Raw genomic sequence first — 21,585 nt, 5'->3', positions numbered from 1 at the left:
GCTTAGACTAGCTGTTCAAGAGGCAGTCTGTAGGGATTGTTTTACATACAAATGTTGGGTGGGAAATGTTGGTATAGTGATTAGAATAGGAGATGGGTTTTATTTTTAACTCTGCCACTTACCCAGTATGTGACCTGGAGCAAGTTGCTTAGCCTTTTTCAGTGTTTCAGACTTCTTCAAGTGTAGAATGGGGCTAATCATTCCTTATAACCTTTGTCAAATCGTGCTAACTCACCAGGAATTGAACTGGAGACATCCAGAGCTAAAAGCTTGGGCTGATACAGCTTGAGCTAAAGAGCCCAGGCTCCGTGGTTTGAGGCTCTAACAGCTCATTGCCTCTGTGTATCGGTATAGCTAGACTGTTACACTTGGAGATCTTTAAATGCGAGGTGCTATAAGCGTGCAAAGTATTGTCAATGGGTTAAATTAGTGAGCCCTTATTCAGACAAACTTCTGTACTCTTTCAGGGGGAGTTTTCCTGAATGAGGAGTGAGTAAAAATTGAGTGATGATTCAGCCCCATGTGTTTTTATTTGAAAGTTTTCTTTTTTTTTTTTTTAACAAAAAAAATATGGTTAGGAAACTCTAATCTGTAATACATCCTTAACATTAGCACAGCTCAGTTGTGATTGCTGCTGCAGAGCTGTTACAGATTCTGCTGTGTACTTGAGCACAGTCATGCAGTTTCTGCCAGTCACAGGAGTTGAAGCCACTCCTCTTTTGCAGAGATATTTTGTTTCTGATTTGAGTTGGAAGGACCAATCAGAGGGCTGCACTGTTTTACTGTACTGTCAGATTGCAACCTTCCCCTACTCCAGCTAATCTCTGTAGCCTTCTTTGGGTAGGCACAGCAGGCTGCCTGTAACACACAAAATATATTAGCAGTAGTGCTGAAACCTGTGTCAGTGCTGATATTTAAAATGAGGTGGTGGCTGTTGTCGCTCCTGTTTGACAGCTGAATTTTTACTCTGTTTCACGATCATCACTGGAGGAGCTGGGAAATTCTGTTGCCACTGGCATTTTTTTTATTTAAATGTCATCAATGGGCGTTTCTCCTACTACTCTAGCATCATTGTCCTGTTCACAGATATTAAGACTAAGAAGCTTGATTCTCTAAGGCTCATATCCAAGGGCATCAGTCATTAACACACTGAGCTACATCTGCTTCTTGGCTAAGACTGAAGAAAGACATCTTAAGCTGGAAATCCTGCTTGCTGTGTCTCTCTCTCTCTCTATCTCACACACACGCACAGGAGGCATATGCTGCAGCAGGTTCTTTTTTTTATTCCAAAAGGCTGCCTCACTTTGGAGATGCAGTGACAAGATAATGAAGTAAAAGTCTCCCGTTTCCAAGAAAGAAAATTATCGGAGTCAGCAAGCGAAAGGAAAGAACAAGTTAAATAGCAGTAGCAATAGAAGAGGAGTGGAAGGAGGACAGTGGTTAAGAATTAAAAATAAAATTAGAGGAAACAGGTGGAAGGCTCGCAAGACCCTGAAATATTTTAGGCTTAAAAGTGTCTGTTTCCTTCATTTTATTATATTCTGAGCAGTTTTTGGAGATTTCTAAGCTGTGCTGCTTCAGCATAGCAGCTTCCCAAACGTGTCTTTTCACTCTCCCTGGCTGCTGCTGCTACTACTGTTGCTGCTGCTGACAGAAACGTGTTAGGAAAGCAGAAAGAGAAAATGCCAGCCATCCTGGTAGCCTCCAAAATGAAATCGGGACTACCTAAACCCGTGCACAGCGCTGCTCCCATCCTGCATGTCCCGACGGCCAGGACCATCCCGCAACCCTGTTACCTGAAGTTCGGAAACAAGGTGGAGGTGACCAAGCCATCGTATTCCAGCCAGATCCCCCTCAAATCTCCTCATGGACATGAGAATTCAGAGGATGGATTCCCTCCAAGGAAGAGTAGCTCTCTAGAAAATGGATTTGACACACAGGTTAGAAAAGTGTGGTGCTTTCGGAGGGGTGTCTATGTGCATTTGAAGATGTGTTTGTGTTAAGTGGAGGTGATGTGTGGTGGGGGTGTTTCTATTTTTGGTGATGGCATGTGGTGGGTAGGGGGTGATATTGGGGGGGTGTTTTTTGTTGGTGTCGTGTCAGGGCGTTGGTTGTTAGGTGTGCTGTGTATTTGTGTTGGGTATGTTGGTTGTTTGCAGGATTAGTATTTATGGGGTTTGTTGGAGGTTGAAGGGATGCTGCTTATGGGGTGTGTGCTTTGTATGTATGGCGGTGCTAACTGGGTGGGTGTGTTCTGTATTTGTGCTGGTCTGTGATAGTGGAAGAGCTGCTAGTTGTGGTGGGTGTATTTTGTATCTGGAGGTGTAGTGGTTAGTTGTATAGTATTGGTTAGTTGTGTGTGTTTTGTATTTGTGATTGTGTGTGTGGTGATGGGCAGGTTGTCATGTTCTGTATTCAACTGCAGTGTACAGAGAATATATTATCAGTCAGATTGTACACTTGAATGCAACTGACTACCTAGGAAATTCATGCTAAATGGAATTTTCCATCTTTAGACAGTATATACATGTCATCAGAGACATAGCACTTCATTTTTAATATGCAGTATTTAGATTTCACTTGAATGTGCATCTGGGTGGTTCTTTAAATACATTGCTTTCCATGGTCAGAGAAGAAATGTACGTTCCTCACTTGTTTTATTTTGCTAACGTACTAACGTTTTCAGCATGGATCAGATTGCCTCTGTACTGCTGATGCTCTAGTGTGCTTGATAGCAGTGTAAGCAGATAGTATGTATTAGAGCACTATGGTGTGAGCAAAGCAGATGGTCTGCTGCAGCAAACTGAACTGATTAACATTATATAGAGGTTGCTGGGTAGGCAGGGTGGTGTATTTTGAAAACAGCCCTACATATTATAAACCTCCAGAGCAGGCATTTGAACCTGGTAAAAGGTGGGTGATACACTGGAAGTGGGGTCTATTTGAAACAATTCTACCTTTCCTCCTTTCCCCCGCAATACTGGGTCATCCCAGCCATCGAGGGATTGCACACTGTGGCCTCAAAACCTCTTCTCTTAGCAATAGCATGACTACTGATTGGATGCATTTGGCCTCCTGCTTTGCATTTTAGGATATGCTGCACTTTGCTGGCAGACAGGGTGACGTATCAGGCTAGTCAGGCCAGACTAACGTGACTGTACCAGTTCCTGAGGGATTGAAAGCAGAAAAAGGAGACATACTAGTGGTGTCAGGAAGGTGGCAGCAGACAGACTGACCTTTGTATCACATCATGCTCTTAAGAGAAGTACAAATGCTATTTCCTCTAATCCTTAAATTTTCTCTTCTAATTCTGAAATGTCAGCAAAATCTCAGCATATGCTGCTCGCTGTCTCGCTGAGATGTGCCTGGGTTTCTGCATATAAGTTTTTATTGCTGCATAAATGTTTATTATTTATAGCTATTGTCTCATTTTAAATAGCAATTTAGGCATAAAGAGATGGCTGGAGTTGTCGAGTTTTGGGGGAATAATATGTATTTTAACCCATTTATACATGTGAAGCTAATCACATTTATATAATAAGATTCTCAATTGTGGGTTTTAACAGGACAAGATTTTGCCAAAAAATATGTAGGAGTTACTGAGTTTGGGATAATTTCTTGCCACAATCTGTGGGAGAAATCCTGCTTATTTGCAATGCCAATGACTCCATTTGGGTCCACATCTCAGCAGGTGATCAACATCTCTTAGGATTTGTCCATATATGATTAATTTTGGTGTTCTGTTAACTTGACTAAAGCTCTGGTAATCACATTCCTTTTATGCCCTGTTTATTGTTCCCAACCTGGTTACCTCTATGCCCATGTGGGTATGATGCAGAGTTATTCCCACCCAAGATATTGACTCGGGACACTGATCTACACCTAATGAGAGTAACTGAGTTTTAATTTCTAGACCAATTAAATCAGCTATCGTTCTTTTTCCCCCTCCCCCACTATGAGGGTTTCTCGTGCCAGATGGCATGTCATCAGCAGGAGCATTTTTCCTCCTAAAGAGCCTGCAGCTGCATCCAGGTATAGAAGATGTTGAGCCTAATAGTCCTGCACAGGTTGATTCTAGATCAGTTCACCCAGAACTAAATATCTCTAGAAGGTTCCTAGATCCCATTCCTAAGGAGTGAAGAGCCATGTCCACAGCAATATTTCTATTTTAGCCCCTACTACCAGAGTATCTGAGCACCTCGTAATCTTTAATGTATTTATCCTCACAACACACCTGTGAGGCAAGGAAGTGTTTACAGATAGGGAGCTGAGGCATGGAGAGAGACTAAGTGGTTTGCCCAAGGTCACACAGGGAATCTGTGGCAGAGCAGGGAATTGAACCCACGTCTGGAGTTCCAGGCTAGCACTCGAACCATCTTTTCTAGCAAATCTGGTCAGTGACCACTAGCCAGGGGTTTTGCCAGTGCACTTCAATCCCTAGCCATTGCCCACAGTTGCTTTAATGTTGGGCTCCCTTAATTTGACCTCTTAGGTCCTGTATGGTACTTTGGAGCATCACTGCTGAGTCTCTGGCCTTGCTGAAATAATCTTTGTTTTGGCAGTGACAAGTCCTAGATCTGGGTGCCTTGTGCCCTCCTATTCACCCTACAGTTTGCTACCCTCACTGACTGCCATCACAACACCTTTCCTGTGGCCTGGGGGAGGGGGAGAAGAGTGGGTAGCGTCCCTCTCCTCCTAATCAAGCCTGCTCTCCAAACCAGTCAGCAGGTATCTCTGAAGGGTTGCAAAAATCAGACTCTTCTCATTGTCACGCTTTGTAGTGTGAAGTAGCCCAGGGAATGGCAGACATGAGGACGTTCCTAGACCTTGTCTCAAACACGGCAGAATAGTTAGCTGGTCAGGCCTGTCTGATGGTTGTTTCATCATGTCCTGTTTTGTAAATGATTTTTCTCTGTTGTTGCTATTTTCAGTGGGCATAATTGTGGCTGGCTGTATATATATGCACTTAACAAACGCCCAGCAGGCAAAGGAAGCATTGGGAGGAGACTGGCTACTCCACTTCTGGCATCTTTGAAACACTGCATAGTTATTGCTCTACAGGTGCTGTGCTGGAGGAGCCAGGGCGGGGCATATTGGGATGTGGTCAAGCGGTCTGGAGTGAGGCACATGTATTAATGGCTGTGATGCTCAGCCTTCCTCCTATGTAAGTTTTACAGTAAGAAAACAGGTGCATATTAATGTGGATTTTAATGCATAAATTCTTGCCAGTTTCCATCTATCCAGGAATTTATGTCTTTATCATGGCACCTGAACTCCCATTTGGAGGATGGCTATGCCTCTTTCCCTGTTCTTGGCTCTGTGATACATTATGGGGAAGGAGCCCTGTTTAGTGTTGAGAGTTGGAAATTAGGAGTCAGAACAACTCAGATTCTAATACAAGCTGGATTCCATGTATGTCAAGTCACTTACATGTTAATAATATTGGATGCCTCCATTTCTGAGTGCCTAACCTTATATATTTTCAATCTGATTTTTCACATTAAGTGGAATTGAGAGTCATAAACATTTTGAAAATCAAGCCCAAGTCATCTGAGGATGGGAACACAAAATCAACGGCCACTTCTGGTTATTTTGGTTTTGTCTTTCTCCCTCATCTGTAAAATGGGAATAACGCCTATCTTCCAGGGATGTTTTATGCCTTAATTAGTACCACCTAATTGAAATGTAGTATTTAAAATCTGTGTAATTTTTATAAAAGCATTTTAGTGCATTTTAGAGGCACTTTCCAAAGAAAGATCCAAAATTCTTTGCTTCAGGTTCATTGCAAGTGCTAGACTGAAACCTTAAATTGATTAATCAAGATAATGTCATTGCTGTTGTATTGTCACTGATTTGTGCATTGCATTCATTCTTCTGCATTTAATTCCCTGTATGGTGCACAATGTCTACCTTCCTTAGAGGACACTTACATTGTCTGATTTGTAAATACCCACTAATAAAACATATTTAGAGAGAGTTGTTTTGGAAATATTTTACTGTTTCCACAGAAACCTGCATCTAACAGATAGAGGATAGGGATCTGTCCTTTACTGAATGGGATTCATTAGTTATTTTGTAAAAGTCACTTGCATTTTGAGGACTTGTTATTAAAATTGGACTCATTTCTTAAGACATGTTGACTGTTGACTACAATTCTTCTGTGGAGGAGAATGTTTTAGAGTCAGTAATGAGACCATTGAGAAGAAAATATTGCCTGAAGAATACAGCCAGTTGCAACTTTGCTCTATTATGTTAACTTTAGGAATCTTGCTTAACCATAAAAGATGATTATGGATTTAATTAGTGCATTTTTTTGCTATTGTGTTATCCTCTTTAGCTTCTTGCTCTTAACTCTGTGGGGAGAACATTGAGAGTGGTTATCTGCCAGCATCTTGAGAACATTTATAGTTCAGACATTATTGTTTATTATTATGTTTTTATTATTTTATCAAAGACACTTTATAGCTCCAAATCACTTTCTCACTGATTGTAAAACTTGATAGGGGGAGAGCTGAAAAAAACATGTTGTTGGGAAATTAAACTCCACTACACACCCAAAATAACAGATATAACTTTAGGATTTGCCCCTTCTGCAGGATGGGTCTGTAGTGCCACAGTGGAAACCCAGGGCATATCTACACCGTGCCTGGACTACAGGGGTGTAAACTTCAGTGTGCACTAGCATGCTACACTGTAACTGCCTTGTAAACACAAGCTAGATGGTATCTGATTCAGGTTAACATAGTTCTGTTTGCACTGCGGCACTACAAGAGCCATCTTGTAGGAGGGGCAGAAGTTAAGCAGAGCCTAGGCCCAACTGTGACTTCAGCTATGCACATACAGGTCCTACTGACGCCAGCTAAAGTTGCCTGTGGGTACCTGATGGTAGAATTCAGCCCCAAATATTGCCAGAGCTATGCTGAGACTTATAACCAGTAATATTGGTAACACAGACATAATGGAGGCAAACTTATAATGGCTTTTGATTTGCAAGAAGCAAAAGTAAGAGGTGTGTAAAATGGAGAAAATAATTTTTTCAAACTTCTTTAGGGAAGTTGCAATCATTGGTGGAGGAAAAGCCCTCAAGAAACAACAGTGGCCATAATCCAGCAAAATACTTAAGCACATGTTTAATGTAGAGGAGCATAGATTTCAGTGTGACGCCTCATGTGCTTAAAATTAAGCATGTGCATAAGTACTTTCCTGAATCATGGACAATGTGTAACAAAACACTTGTAAAAATTATAATTGTAACTTTCTTTCTGAGGGATTCCCACTAACTCTTGTAACCAGGAAATTCAGGCAGAAGTTGTCAATTGTCCCCTAGCCAAAGGTGCCCAATAATTGTTTTTATGATAACAATTTTGGTAGCAATTTTAATAGCTGCATATTAATTAGTGGCAAATTACCGTGGGATTCCTCACATGGAAACCAAAAAAATATTCATGATTTGTTTTTAGTACTTGGCCTGAGCCGGGGAAGCTAATGATTCAACCAGTGGACCAAATAGGGTTCTGAATCCTGGTCACATGCCACCTGAGGCATGTTGCACATATGCCAAGAAGAGACTAAAGGGAGTACAAAGGTCTGTCCTGTTCCTTAAGCATTTGTACTGAAGATGAAAGATTTACAATGAAAACTCACGGTCTTCTGTTGCGGGTTTTTTGTTTTTGTTTTTTCCCAACACAATGAAGCGTTGTGTTCAGAGTCCAGTTCCGTTTTCACTCACTATTCATTTTCTATCTAATCCATTATAGGTTAAATGGTGAACAGAAAGGCCCTCATCGGGACTATCCTTCTGATTACAGTATAACTGGGGCAATCCGTCAGAATGCCAGTAAATTAGCATCTGGTCACCATAAGATCACTGCCCTTTGTGCGAAAACATCCAGGGTAGGATTTTCAAAAATGCTCAGTGTTGGCCTGACTCTGCTTCCGTGGAAGTCAATGAGAGTTTTACCCTTGACTTCAGTGGGAGAAGAGTTAGGCCTATGCTGACTGTTCTTGAAAATCCTTCCATTAAGCTAAATATTCTTCTTACTTTCCATTTTCTAGCCATCTATGGTACTTCTATGTCCTCTGAGCACCTTACAGTCTTTTATATATTTATCCTCACAAGATTCCTGTGAGGTAGTGTAGTACTATTAGCCCTATTGTATAGTTGGGGAACTGAGGCACAGACAGACTAAGTGACTTGCTCAAGGTCACATAGAAAGCCTGTGGCAGACCAGATAATTGAATCCAGTCCATTAGAGTCCCTGTATATCACCCTAACCACTGGACTATTATTTCTCCTTTCTGGCATTTGCTTATCATATTCTCCCTGCGTATCTCACTATGCCCTTCTGGCTTCAGCCTTTGAAACTTGTTCCCATGTAACTAAACTAGTTCCCATGTAACTAAACAAGTTCCCATGTAACTAATGTAAACTAGTTCTAATGTAAATTAGTTCCCATGTAACTAAATTTCTCCAATGAGTATAGCCCTTCTGGCTTCAGCCTTTGAAACTTGTTCCCATGTAACTAAACTAGTTCCCATGTAACTAAACTAGTTCCCATGTAACTAATGTAAACTAGTTCTAATGTAAACTAGTTCCCATGTAACTAAATTTCTCCAATGAGTATAGCCCACTTTTGTTGCCCCTAATTTTTTGAATAATTGTTATTGTTCACCACTTTCAAGCCTCTTGTTGTTCTTTCTGTTCAGCAATGCCCAAACTGGACACCATCATCTAGCTGTGCTCTAACCAGTAATGAGTTCCTTGTGGATAATAATTTCTTCTTACTTATTACTCTGTTTCCCTGTTTTTACATCTCAGTATTCTGTTTTCCTTTCAAGCTGCTGTGGTATATTTCTCTGATAGCTTTAGGGTTTTCCTTCCTGCATTCCTACATCTTTTGCTCATTCTGTGTTCTACAGAACATCTCCTTTTAATGTATGTTTTTTGTTTTCTTTAATTCTTTTAGACTCCAAACTTTCTGATTTAGGCTTCTTTGCACTGAAACACATCAGCTATTTCTCCACATATGCCCCTGATCTTTCTAACTCTTTCTGGGTTTGATTCCATTCCACTATTAGCTGGTCCATCTAGTCTGGTAGTACTCGGAGAGAGATACCATCTTTTCATTTATATCCAGAGTGAGAATGCAGAGGGGGTGAAATTGAGAGAGAACGAGCATTGTGAGTATGCCAGAGGATTAGCGTGACTAGCACTTCACCCTCCATGAGTATTATTAGCAACACAAAATCATGCCAAACCAGTTGATGGAGACTGCCATAAAGTAACATCCTCTGCCATGATTCAGAATGCTGTTGTGAAAAAATTAACAATGTGAAATGTAAAAGATACCACAATGGTGAATGTTGTAGATGCAGGGAGGGGAAAGGAGACTGTAGGAGAAGAAGGGATAGCTAGATTTTTGTACATTCCCATGTCTGAAACCTCTAACTCTGCATCTGCAGATACTAAAGATTATCACCTCCAGATGCCTCTTTCTGGAAAATTGGAACCATTTACCTGCAACCTTACTGTCACCAAATTGGGAGGGGGGAGATTGGATAAATAGGCCTGGACCTTTGTCTATTTTCCACCTAGACACAAAGGTAACAGGCACCTAAAAGAGATGGAGTGAGCCCCAAAACACTGTTTCCAATAGAAGTTTTCAAAATTCCCAACCCTCCCATTTTTGATGATTTTTGTGTAGAGAGGGACAAAAGTGCAACTATTCATTACTTCCCCCCCAGTTTGTTGAGGAGCTGGAGAAGGATTTTGTTAAATAGAACCCAAATCAAGTGCACCTGTTTTGTGCTTTGGAAAACCAAATCCCGAGTGAGGATGTTTTGCAAAACTGGGGTTGCTTTTACCCATATCTGCTTTTCAGTGATCGGTGCTTTGAGAATCATTGTCCACTGCATAATCTTGGTCCCCACATTGTTAATTCAGAGGTGAGATATTGTCTCATTTTTTCACTATAGGTTTTTATAGATCTTTACCTATAACTCTATACCTTTTCACCTTTTCCTACCAAAGGGGACACAGTTATTTTTTTGTATATCAATACGTAATTTCTTATTAATTTTCCTGAACCTGGAACACCAAATGAATACTATGAGACACCTTCGGAAGATCCAGCTTTGAATAGTCTGACTGATGAGCCTTAAATGATATATGATTTTTTCCAGTAATCATTTCAGTTACTGCCTATTCCAGATTTTGGGCCAAATTCTGGACTGTAATGCTGGTGTAAATCAAGAGCAGCTCCATTGAAGTTAGTGTCCTAGGAGCCTTGTTCTGCTTTCATTTACTTCTGTGTCTTCAGTGGAAGTACTCTGGATTTACACTATAGTAAGTGAGAGTAGAATTTGGTCCTTTAACTTCAGTTTCTTTCCTTGGGGTACACTGCAGAAACACAGTGTGATTCGGATTTGTTCCCAAGAGATGTTTACTTGGCTAAAAATACACTGGTAAAATATTATTTTTAGAAAAATTTATATTTGAAGCATATAAATTGCCAGGCTTTATGTGTATTATTAGTCATAAACTGTTGGTACATTTTGTAACAGGAAGCTGCTGGTTTTCCATTCACCAAGTACTGGCATTCAGTCAAACACTTGTCACTTACTTGGAAGCCTCTAATTTTATCTGAAAATTGTTCTTTGTGAAATAGTTTTTAGAAACATTTAAAATTTCTATAACTATGCAAAGAATGGGCATGGAAATAATTGCTAAAACATATAATGAACAAAACATTAAAACAAATTGATAAAACAGGTTGCTTTATATTTAAATCAGCCTCAAATTCCAGTTCTTGCAATGGTTACACCATCTTTTTTCCCCCTTGAAAGTATTTTTAGGTGTTGACCATGGATTATTTTTCATCCTATACTTGGCTCATGTTAGAACTGGAAGCAGCATGTGGGAAAACAATAAATGAGAGGGAAAATATCTAGCTTTCAGATCTCAAAAATATTGATACCTTATTAATCTGTCTTTACTAGTTTTGTCTCTGTGTTAGTACCCTCTTGGATTGTGACCTCATCAGATCTCATAAGCCACCGTTTCCTCCTAGATCCCCTCTTGGAGCCTACACTGTGTCCAATCTCTTCTCTTGAATGATCTTTTGACCCATTCTCCCATTTCTCCACTTTGTCCTTTTTCACTGCCCCCTACATGGCTAGAGAAGCCTCCTTATTCCTGAGTGCCAAGCATCCTCTCTCTTCCTTTTTAAATCTGTCTTTAAGTACTCTTCTTTTGGCTAGTCCTGAATTGCTATGACTCCACTTGCTCCTATTCTCCTGTCTTGTACTTTGTATCATATCCAGCCTCTTATACTGTAAGCAGCATACAGCAGGGACCTTGGTTGGTTATGTCTTTTGACAAGTGCCATACACATCTGTGGCACCATGTAAGTAGTCAATATCAGTTTAGAGGTAGATAGAGTCTAGGCATGGCAGAAGGCGCATGGATAAGATATCAGCTAGAAAAAGAATTCATTGACTCCTTCTCAGGAGTTTGTTTGCTTGTGAGATTACTTTAATATTCAAGTAGGCAGGGTAACTGTCAGATGCTAGAAAAGCTAAGATTGGGGACTACATTTCAGCTTTATTATGAACCTAGCGGATCTTAGCTTGGTAATAATGCTTGGGAGGAAGTATAGCCAGGGCTGTGAATCATGAGCCTTAGTGAATGGGTTCATAAATCCCTCAATCCTTACTTTGGAATCAGTAGTCCTTCCATTCCCAAGACTACTAATTGCAATTAGTCCTTCCTTCAGAAGCAAGGAGGGAATAGAGATGGTGTTAGAGATGTTTCTCTTAACACCCCAATCCACACATTGGATAGCGATAATGGCAGATGCCTTTGTGACAGTGAGGAGTACCTTGGAGGCTCAAGAGAATTGGGAACTAAAGTATAGATCCAATGGCAATCAACATAGCCAAGTCCAGAGCAGTGTAGCTCACCTTTCTTCACTACAGGAGTCTGGCCAGGCATATTCAGACAGACAATCCATGATGGTGGATATAAACAGTCAGGGGAGGTACTTAGAGCTACTGCATGGCTTTGGAAGCATTTGTTCACATTGTTGGGACCTTGTGGGTTATATTGTGTTTGGGAGAGGGAAGGGTACAAGGGAACCCTCTGGTCTTCCCATATCCACCCACCTTTTCCCCAATAGATATGGTGCTGAACAAGCTGGCCAAGTGTTGTAACTAGATAGTAATTACATTTTCAGAATTAGGTAAGGAAAAAATGTCAGCTGAAGACATAATTTCCTCAAGAGGAAGAGGGGGAAGGTAAGTTGGTGGTTTTTAGAATCCATGTGCCAGCCCTCTGTGGCATACAATCTGTATGTCTCTGATTCTTCTTCTTTAGGTGCTTTTCCTCAGACTGAGAGGTATTTGGAGGCAGTGGAAAGGATGAGAATGGCATCTCAAATTAAAATGCTTTTTTTGCTCTACAAGAAAAGAGCGGAGTCTTTGACATGGGGACATCTAGTTTTTCACTTAGATAAAGTAATGGTCAGAAATCGCCTTGTGTTGTATTCTACACACCATTACTAGTTGCCATTGATTATAATGAACTTGCTGGTAAGACAGCGCTGTTTAACTTTGGAATCCCTGTTGTTGAACTTAATTGTTTAATTAATAACATATGATGGCAAAAGTGGACTTCTAAGACGAATTTCACTTGTATACTCCCAAAGTAAAGCACATTTGGAAACTGATGCCCTGTTCATTGCTATCGAGACTTCATAGCCATGTGCCTTACTAGAAATTACTATTAGAGTAGTACTGGTAGTCTAAATATTGTTTGTGAAAGAAAAATTTAAAAAGAAAGCAAAAGCTATAGCTAATTTCTATGTTGTTTCCTACATGATCATTAATTGTCAAAAAGAAAGTCATTCCTGATCATCCCAACTTCTATATAAGCTTTCTAATTGGTATTCTAAAGATTCTGCTTCTGCTAGCAGACACAGCAATGAGTCAAAATATTCAGATTCAGGCAGTCGTCATGATTCACACTCACGTCTCTCAGAGTTAGAAACCCTTCGCTAGAACTGTAATGAGATGCAAATTTACATTTTCTTACAGAATCTTTGTGAGAAATACTGCTTTAAATGTGTGTCCTCAAAGTAAAAAGGTTCAGGACAGGTGAAGGGAACACATTACAAATTATCAACAGAGCACCATTAAGACAAATTTGATCAAGATATAAAGTCCTCTTCACTCAAGAGGATTATGTAAACATCTTAGTCTGATTTCAAAACTAGTTTTAAAGACACCACACTTATGATGAGATCAAACTCCCACTTGGTCATTTGAGGCCAGCTGAGGGACTATTTTAGCAGTGGGTTTGTTTGTTTTTGTTTTAGGGCTAATCGAAGGTTAGTCTGTTTTTCAGGATGGCTTTACGTATTCTTGGCTCTTCTGTGACTTTGCTGGGATTGATTACTTTGAACAAAAGTGGAGATATATTTATCCTCATATTTTCAGCTTTGCCACTTCTTACTGCTCTCTGAGCTACTTTGGAATGCACTAGGTCCAATCTCAAAAAATGAACACTGCCAAAAAACTGACTGTTGAAAAGCTAGCAGAAAGGCACATATCCTCTAGTTTAGAGAACAGAGTGAAGAGTTAGCATCCTATTGCTAAGCAACGGGATACTAGGGGAATTCTAATTAACTTGCTTTAATTTACAAAACCAAACTACTTTTTGTTTTTACAAGAGGGAAAAGGAGCCGTTGCCTAGAATCCCATTTCCAAGCAATCCAATACAAACTCTCCTCTCTCTTCTCTGAAGCAGGGTAGAAAGTACTTTCTGTTGGCTTTCTAGGAGGTGTTAGCTTTTTGGCCCTTCCACTGTATGACTTTTGACCTCATGGGGTAGTGATCTTTGGGGATTCAACCATTTGACGCCAAACAGATGAGACCAGAAGTAGTACTGAAAGACTCAGCTCTTGATTGTAAAAAGTCTGCTCTATGGCAATCTTCCGACAAACAGGAACCTTTCTTGCATTCAGAAGAAGAGACAGACTCCCCCTGTGACTGCTTTTTAGAATAGCTCAGTGATGGGAAACAAATGCAAAACTCAAAGGAAATGGGAACAAGCTCATTAGTTTGACCCACATATACAGTACCTTTGTGTAAAAAGACAGACATTCTGTTTTGTGGGAGTGCGCCTTTGAGCACATCCCCTCACACTCTAGACAGAGTGTCTGTCAATGCAAGAATATTTGCTATAGACAGAGCATTACACTGCACTAGGGCTAATTAGCCACAAATCTTTGCTGCAGCAGCAGCAGCAGCTTGGATTCTGGTCTGTGACCAGGAGAACTTGGCACATTGTCATGTGCTTAGTCATTCCAGAGGAGGTGCGCAGGGGAAGAGTTGTCAGCTGCATTACTTGTCAGCACCATCTGCTGGCCTGTCTACAGATCTTCAATAGTGCAACTCCAGTGTCTCTCCCAAGAAGGCAGTGGCATCTAAAATTACGGGATGTCTGCCTCTGAAGTTTCAGAACTGGAGAAGGAAGAGGGTCTCCCTTCTTCAAAGTTAGGAGCAGGAAAACAAGAGGAGAGAGAATGAGACAACTTTTCCAGGGGGACTGGAATCTGGGTCCTGTTTTTATCACACTCTTACAGCTAAGGTTGTGTAAGAGGTTCAGAGGAAGAAAATCTGAAATGAAGAGTTTGAGCAATAGCAAGTTTTCCTAATTGGCCACTGGAGTGAAAAAATGGGGAATAGTGAAGGAGACTTCCTTTAGACTGAAGAAAAACTGGGAGCGGGTTTTCTGGGGAGAAAACCGGGAGAATGAAGGCCACTCAGTGTAATGCCTGGTACTCGTTCTCAGTTCTGTTTCTTCCTCACTACCCATTTTCTGTTAATGATTCTATTTTGAATGGTTAGATTTCTTAGGCTCTTTTGGGAGATAGGGTGGTCTTATGGTTAAGGAATTGGGCTAGGGCAATGGAGATCTGGGTTTATTTTCCTGCTCTGATACAGACTACTCATAGGATCTTGGAGCCGTCACTTAGTCTGTATCTCAGTTTCCCCATCTAGAAAATGCAGATAATAATTCTTCCCTATCTCACTGGATTGTTTGAGGATAGACAGTAATGTCTGTAAGCCTCTCAGATACTACAGTGATAGAGCTTATGTAAGTACCAAGAGAGATCCCTTCCCTCTGGTTCATCAATGAGAGGTTGCATTGTATTTACTGTAACTATGGGTGAAGGTTGTTCTACCCATAAACACAGCCTCTGAGAACCCCAGTTTGTGGTGCTTGTGATTTGGTTTTTCAAGCAGTCAGGTTAGCTAGCTCAGCTGTTTTTTTGTTTTGTTTTGTTTTTGTTTTTTAACACAAGTGCTCTCAAATTCACCTGATGAAGCAAATTTGTGGCTGCCATAGATTCTTAAACCAGGTTGAAAAGAATATGAAAATCAAAATAGCAAATCTGCAAAGTCCCAAAATATATCTTGGCAAATCAGCCACTCTCTTGTATAGTTTGAGGTTTGTGCTGAAGCTTAATCTATTGGCCACACCTGTGTAGACCAGATAAGATTTAATTCTCATTCCATCTCCTGGGTTCTGTGGGACTCCACGGAGGAGGAATTTACACTGAGCTGTGGAATGAAAGGAGAAAAATCACTATCATTTTCAGATGAAACACAAAGACTGCAGTGAAATTTCTGTTGGTGTTGGGCATCATAATTATGCCCACACCAACTTCTGCCAGCCCAGTGTTTCTGTGTCATCCTTTAAGGGCTGGCGGAGTGACAGATCCAATTTGTATTTACTATAAAGTATTCGGGAGAGACAAGTTTGAAAGTTCAGTATCCCTGTGAGTAACAATTTGTTTTTAAATAATTTTCCCTGGTTCTTACCAACTTACATAAACACATTTTTCAAAAGCAAGAAACCTCCAGGTCTTTCCTTCCCCACAGATTTCAGCTGAAAGAGCAGTAGTGGAGGGTGCAGAAAGTGCCCTTTAAATCAGAATTGTAAATGTTGTTGCAATACATCTCCCCAGCTGCAGTTATCTTCCTGTCTCCATTTTCAACAGTGTCTGAGATGGTTTGGTCAGTGACTCACATCATTGCAAGAGTGCTGTTAAATGCTAGCCTGAACTGAGTGGTAACTAGGCTAACTCACATAAGCCAGCTCGGTTTCATTTAGGGCTGCAGGTGTACATGTAACTCCTTCAGGAAAAGACTTCACAATACTCAGCAAGATTGTATTATCTGGGGATGCTCTCTGCATTTTTTTAGACTATGTGTTCCACTCTCTCCGCTGTTGTGTAGAGAATTTGAATAGATTATTGTTATTTATATCATGCCACAGTTGTGCATTGTGCTCTACAGCCATGAAGCCATGCTTCAAAAGTCTTACAGTCTAAAGGATTCATGCTACAAGATGGTGAACATCTCCTGTGAAGTCCTGAGCATCGTTCAATTCCCACTGACCTTGCAGGATCAGATCCTAAATTAAGATGTGACATAATGAAGGATGGTCAGATTAGTGGGAGGGAGAACAGGTGTGCAGTCCTGGGTTACGTGGATTACTGTATACACTCTATCCAACAGTTCGATTTTAAGGTTGATGGTGAGTATTTCCATGATCATGGAAAAGCCATGACGTTTGGCATTCTGCAGCCAGTAATGGAACATTATGATGATATGAAGAGCTGAAGAATCAAGGAATTTCTACTCTGCCTTGAATAATTAACAAAATCTCAATGTGAGTATGCTGGCAGCATAATCTTTTAATATGCACCCTCTTTCTAACAGATCTTGTCATGACGGATTCTGCTTGGGAGGAGATGACTGTGACAAATATTTTCTCATTACATGTGAAGTTCCCTAGAACTGGTTACAATTTCTTTCAGAATTCTCTTATCTTTCCTTTAGCAGTTGGCCCCTGTTTGTGCCACAGAATTCAGGATATCCCTTGAACGTATCTTCTTAAGATTTTTCTGCAATGAAGATCAACCTTTACTGAGGCCAAAGCTTAGCCAAGGCAGCAACAGTGGAACTTTCTCTTCCTAGTGAAGCCTTTTATTATGTTGCACAAATGAATGAGGCATGCTGCTGAGTTTCTTCAGGGAACAAGATTTTAAGTTTTCAGTTAAAGGAGACTCATTAAATCCAAATAAACTTCATTCAAGCTAGGGAAGAAACAGCATTCTTTTTGTTCTTTTTAAGTAAGCAAGCCTTCCTATACTGGATCTGAACTGTAGGCATTTTTATTACCCACTTAAACCTTTGTGTTAGAAGATCTGCATAATTATTTAATTGATTTCAATGCTGCTTTTAGTGCACTATTGTGACAGTAGTGTCTAGCAACAGAAAGAATTCTCCCGGATGAAAATTGATTTGTTGTCTTTTTGTCCTGAGAATGAAGCATCTAGGAAGATGACTTGTTATGATCTTCCTTCATAAATGAAGGCAAGATAAATTGCCCTTTATAGATGAGACAGTCCATCATTTAGTCTTACCTTGTGCATACATGAGTAAATTACCTGATGGTCAGTAACGTGCATGAATGCCGTGGAAGATGTGGGGCTGTATTCAATGAAATTATGGCCTCTTTCCATACAGTCAAATTATTTAGTGTGATGGACAATGCATTTGCAATGCAGCTCACTTAAAACCCTGCAAATTTTTTGATGTAGAAAACAAAAGATTGTGGAGATTTGAAAAGGAACCCACAGAAAGATATTCCCAGAGGCAGTAAGCACACGTAGGCAGAGTTTACTTGTGCTTTAAATAGATAAAAACTATTTGGTGAAACATCATAGCAGGTACTGCTATAGATCAGGGAGAATTGTTTGGTGGTTTTGTTATTTGGATAAATCTACTTTAGGCACCAGATGGAGACCACTGAAAACTCATTACACTTTTGTCCTATATCAGATTTGACCAAGGTTTCGAGAAAGGAGACAGATTTCATAGGTTCTTTCCATCTATACTGTCTTAGAGATGTGATAGGATAGTAAGTGCATTAACCCACCGTACCACTGGGATGCTTAGGTACTGTCAATAAAATTATTGTATGGAGAGAAAAAAAGTTTAATTTTATTTTCTGAAAGACCCTGTCCTCACAAATATAAACTTTCCAGGGATCCAGTCTTGACTTTTTGATCTCCAAGTCTTAGGGTTTTTTTATTGCCCACCATCTCAAACATTTTTGACTCACTGTTTTTAGGAACAAATTACACCTTGACTTTTGTTTTTGTTCAGGAGGTCAGGCAGACCAATCCTGCCATGCCTGCCATCCAAACTCCTTCACAATGAGTGTACTAAGAGTAGTGCTGATAACATTCTCATCTTGGAGGTGGCATATCTTTCTATGAACTTCAAGCTCCTGAGGTTTAGAGAGGAGGGATGATCCAATGGGCTAGGGCACTAGCCAGAGACTCAGGAAACCTCAGCGGAATTCCCTGCTCCAACACAGATAACCTATGTGACCTTTGGCAAGTCACTTAATCTCTCAGTGCCACAGTTCCCCATTTGTAACTTCCCTACTTCACAGGGATGTTGAGAGTAAATACATTAAAGATGGTCAGAGGCTCAGATACTATGCTAACGGGGGCCATATAAGTATGTTAGATAGATGGGTGCATGTCTCTCAAGGCTTCATTGCCCAGTGTGGTATGCTGTCTCCATAGCATCAGTTCTGCCTTAAGGTAATATTTGAATCAAAACAAAGGGGATTTGTTTTAAAATCCTGTTCCACCAACGATTTATAGATTTTAATAAAGTGCATGGAGATACAAGGTATATAATCACTCCTCTGCTGAATGGAGAAAAGGTTCCTAGCTTTAAACAGAACAGATGCTATTGTTTTTGGCCTTATCTCCTGAAAACAACAATGTGTTCTTAATGCTAAAAATAATATAAAGAAAAGATAAGAATCAAAGGATCTGCACATGCAATTTCAAACAGTAATGAGGAGTTTGTGAGCTGGGGTTACCATCTGCACTCCACTTTGATGCCATCTGCCCACAAGGAGAATATCACCATAGGGGAAAATAGCAGGATGTCCTGCAATTATCAAGCCACATAACCACCAGTTACACATGAAGACCTTTTGAGATTGGTAATGAAATCCAAACCTTTGATAAGATCACTCTGAAAAGGAGAGAAGGGTTAATATGAAAAAGCAGATCTTTGAAATTTTGGAAGATGGGGAGGCCTGTGTATGGGGAAGTGGGGGAGGCTCAAAAATTGCCACATGAATTCTTTGGTTGACCACATTAAGGGAAACACTGTATAAGTAGACCATTAATTTATATCATGTAACAGTGAATACTGGAAACTATTTGTGAAGGCTGAAATTATGTTAATTTATGCAGCTCTCACTGCTACAGTGGTTTAAAAATAGCTTCAGTTCTAGAAAACTAATGCTACTGTATATCTGTCTGTATGCTGCAGATTGACTTTGTGATTAGCTTTTGCAAATTTTAACCAGTTGAACACTGAGTGAAACCCTAATTATGTGAACTTTTTGCATGCAGGTCCAAGGGGTATTCTGGCATGTATGATTTCCATTGATAAGGCTGACAGTTGAGTAAGAACACAAACAAATTAGTGGATGCTGTGAGTAGTCTGCAATGCTGCCTTGAGGTTGAATACCAGAGAAATTGTTTTAAAAAAAAAATTAAAAATCAATCGGGTTTCTTCGGGTCAGGTTTAGTTTTGCAGAGCTTGACACCCACCACTCAGATGCATAGTCCTCTGTAGCATTTATCCTCGGGGGGTATTTGACTTGTGTTATGCCACAGTGCACAGTCATTTTCTGCATTTATGGAGGTAGGGAACTAGAAGAGAAAAAAAATACCTCAATTTGTCTTGTGATTAAAATCAATTTTTCAGCTTGTTAGTCAGACCAGAGCGGAATTTCCAATGTTTATGGATGTAAAGCTTAAACTGAATAACATACATATCTCAATTGGTGAAAGTGTGATTCTAATAAACTGTTGTGTGGAAAGCAGAGTGATCATGATAAATGAAGGATTGTCAAAGAACATTGGTACAGCATATGTTGAATGGTCACCAAAAAATACTACTGTGCAGCACAGTAAAAATGAAATATTTTTACTTTATTCCTTTAACAATACTATACATTTCTTTGGCGCCTTTGCATTTGATGATCTTCAGGGGCTTCACAAAGATTCATTCATGAAAACAAAGCATCACCCTGTGAGGTATTAGCTGTTATTACAAAATAGGTTTAAAAAAATAAAAAAATCATGACTTGTGATTAGCTAAAAGCAATCATGTGACTAATCAGTAGTAGTCTGTTGCTTACCTTTTCAATCAGTAATACTAAGGTCTAAATAAATATTAACCAATCAGATAACATATACAAATGAATACATTCTGACTGGAGTTCCATTAAAATGAGTATTTTTGTCCTGGACAAAAGGGTCTAAATAACAGGTTAGACCCGAGGAGATTCCAGGTTACCACATGTTCAATCCTTCATCTACTTAAAGAGAGATGTTGAATTGTTGCATCTCCTGTGTGTAGAATTTTCAGAACACATGTCAAAAAATAGGGTCCTGTCGGCTTGCCATGGATGCAAAGAACTGTGGCACTTTTGGTAAGAGTAGGAGTTTGGCATATCATATTTGGCCAGACATTCCTTTCATCCCACTTTTCTGCAGCCTTCTATGTTCCAGTTGCTGACACCCTCCACAACAAAGAGAGGTGCATTCCAGAAGAGTTACTTAAGGAACCTTATGAATGAAAAGTGCGCTTTAGTAGAGTTAAGGTGACCTAATGTCCTGATTTTATAGGGACAGTCATGGTATTTGGGACTTTTTCTTAAATAGATGCCTATTACTCCTGATGCCTGTCCTGATTTTTCACACTTGCTATCTGGTCACCCTATATACAGTAAATGCAAAATATTATTGCTTTATTAATAAATATTAGGATAGGGTGTAGGTGCTTACAAAAACCCCACAGAGACACAAGTGGCGGGCTCTCTTCAGAAAAGGGCCAGGACTGGAGGCAGCGATGGTGAACTAGTCCATTTATCAGATATTGCAGCATTATATGGGTGAAGACCATTTGCAGCATTCTGTGATGAAAACTTGTACAGGATCTGCCTGCAAAATGTCTGTCAATAGCTAATCCTGGTAGTGCTTTACTTGCATGAACAACTGAAAGTGTAAAAATAAAGAATAGATTATTATAGATAGTTGGAATGTGTTTAGGTGCAGTTTCTCCTCTATATTTTGGCAGGTTTGCACTGACCTAATTGGGGATTTTCTTTGTGTAAGCCATCACCCTTGTTTATAGACAGTGCAGTTGATCTATGGTCCTTGGCAGAGGGATTCTGGCTGGAGCACCACTGTGCTCCAGCAATCCACCGCTGTCAGAACTGTGCTTTGAGGTCATAGGCAACTGGGGTACAACTTGGAGCTCAAACCATGAGGATGTTCTAAGTTGTGACGGACCAGACTGGTCTCCAGATGAGGGATCCATAAAGTTGGCATATGTAGCTCCTACGACCTCCCCCTCCAGTCCTGCAATGAGTGTACCTTAGCTAAGAATCTGGGCCAGTGTTTTTGAAGG

At 40.1% G+C, this 21,585-nt stretch overlaps 1 protein-coding gene across 6 annotated transcripts in view; it reads left to right on the top strand.

Moving 5' to 3' along the window:
• Positions 1–1,427: 1,427 nt before the first annotated feature.
• Positions 1,428–21,585, top strand: part of NAV2 (neuron navigator 2) — a 333,333-nt gene continuing 313,175 nt past the window's right edge. For all 6 annotated transcript variants that reach the window (XM_067558196.1, XM_067558193.1, XM_067558197.1 and 3 more), the window contains exon 1: positions 1,428–1,940. In XM_067558196.1, the coding sequence (XP_067414297.1) occupies positions 1,683–1,940 (258 nt within the window). In that variant the 5' untranslated portion in view covers positions 1,428–1,682. The remainder of the gene's footprint in view (positions 1,941–21,585) is intronic.

The sequence above is a fragment of the Emydura macquarii genome, unplaced genomic scaffold (genome assembly GCF_026122565.2).
Source record: "Emydura macquarii macquarii isolate MOO-44397 ecotype Brisbane River unplaced genomic scaffold, CSIRO-AGI_Emac_v2 contig_1876, whole genome shotgun sequence".
NCBI classification, from domain to species: Eukaryota; Metazoa; Chordata; order Testudines; family Chelidae; genus Emydura; species Emydura macquarii.
Note: the sequence above shows the minus strand (reverse complement) of the source record. Positions and strands in the feature narration are given on the sequence as shown.